This window comes from Poecilia latipinna, unplaced genomic scaffold, assembly GCF_001443285.1.
Source record: "Poecilia latipinna isolate Pla-1442-1.1 unplaced genomic scaffold, P_latipinna-1.0 Scaffold7067, whole genome shotgun sequence".
Lineage (NCBI taxonomy): Eukaryota > Metazoa > Chordata > Actinopteri > Cyprinodontiformes > Poeciliidae > Poecilia > Poecilia latipinna.
In genome coordinates, this window is record NW_015119683.1 from 809 (window position 1) to 2449 (window position 1641).

Here is a 1641-nt window from a genome sequence, read left to right on the forward strand (position 1 = left end):
TCTTCAAAGCCTCTAATCATTCTCATTGCTGACAATGAGTGTAGTGCAGTTCACATGGAACCTCAAAAATACAAACTGGGTCTGAAAGAAAGGAGCCAGACGAATGTTTCTGAAGAACTAAAAAAGATTATAAAAAGCCTTTTGTCTGGACCCCACACATCCTTCAGACTGGAAACTATGGCTGATGTCTCGGTGGTCAAAGTGGATGAAAATCAGAAAATCTGCCAGAACGGGAAATCTGCTGCAATGAAAATAATTGAATTGATTGAAGGGATGAACGTTGCCAAAATCAAAGATAAATTTCTCCCCTGTCAAGGTCAACTTTGGTCCAACTGGTGCAAAATCAATAAAGAGTTGCATCATCTTAAAGGACACATTGAGAAAGAAAAGGCCCAGAAAACTCATCAGCTAATGAAACTACGAGAGAAACAGTGTAAAGCGTCCAACAGTAAACTGATGAAGTTGTTCACTCACAGCCTCCAAAGTTTGCCACCAAAAGAAAGAGAATATTTCCTGACATGGACTCAGATCCTCATAGTTGCCCTCTCCACTGATGATCTTTCTTCAATTCTCCAAAACTATGATGAAACGTGGTCAGAGGTCTTGGTCTTGAAGAAGAAACATGACAAATCTTATAAATTAAAACACAAACAGACTGAGCTTGAACTCTTGTCAAAAAAGCTGCAATCAGCAACCTTTGGTCTGGAACACATCTTCAGAGAGATGGGGCAGATCTATGAAGCTCATCAAACTCTGAGGAAACTATCACTGAGCCGACAGCCTGATTGGACTAAATACCCTGAGCTGGCTGCAGATCTGATGATATCAGGACACCCGATGGAGCTGATGGATGGGGATGCAGGCCACGTGCCTTTAATATGGATCTCTAGTCTCTTAAAAGAAGTCATCAACAAACTGGGTGACCAGAGAGTCTTTGTGCTGTCAGTTCTGGGTGTACAAAGTAGCGGAAAGTCAACGATGCTGAACGCCATGTTTGGCCTGCAGTTTACAGTCAGTGCTGGGAGATGCACCAAGGGTGCCTACATGCAACTGGTTAAACTGTCAGAGGAAATCAAGGACAAATACAAGTTTGACTACATTCTAGTTGTAGACACTGAAGGACTGCGAGCTCTTGAGTTAGCAGGTAATGCTACCCTTCATCATGACAATGAACTTGCAACATTTGTTGTTGGTCTGGGAAACATGACACTGATCAACATCTTTGGTGAGAATCCAGCTGAGATGCAGGATGTCCTACAGATTGTTGTGCAGGCTTTCATGAGGATGAAGAAAGTCAAGCTTTCTCCAAGTTGTGTGTTTGTCCATCAGAACGTCACAGATATTACAGCAGCAGAGAAAAACATGGACGGAAAAAGACGACTGCAAGAAAAACTGGACAAGATGGCTCAACTTGCTGCCAAAGAGGAAGTGTGTGATGTTGAGTGCTTCAGTGATGTCATCGCATTTGATGTGCAAAAAGATGTAAAATATTTTGCTCAGCTGTGGGAGGGAAGTCCACCAATGGCTCCTCCAAATCCAGGTTATAGTGAGAGTGTCCAAGAACTGAAGTCCATCATCTTGTCTAAAGCCAAACAGTCTACTGGGATCACTCTGTCACATTTCAACAACAAAATCCAAGAC

The 1641-nt window shown here is 42.5% G+C and overlaps 1 protein-coding gene across 1 annotated transcript in view; it reads left to right on the plus strand.

The window, feature by feature from the left end:
* Positions 1-723: 723 nt before the first annotated feature.
* The window catches only part of LOC106944141 (interferon-induced very large GTPase 1-like), a gene marked incomplete at its 3' end in the record, with an annotated part of 6010 nt that continues 5092 nt past the window's right edge, over positions 724-1641 (plus strand). The window contains exon 1 of the mRNA XM_015027381.1: positions 724-1428. Coding sequence (XP_014882867.1) covers positions 724-1428 — 705 coding nt within the window. The remainder of the gene's footprint in view (positions 1429-1641) is intronic.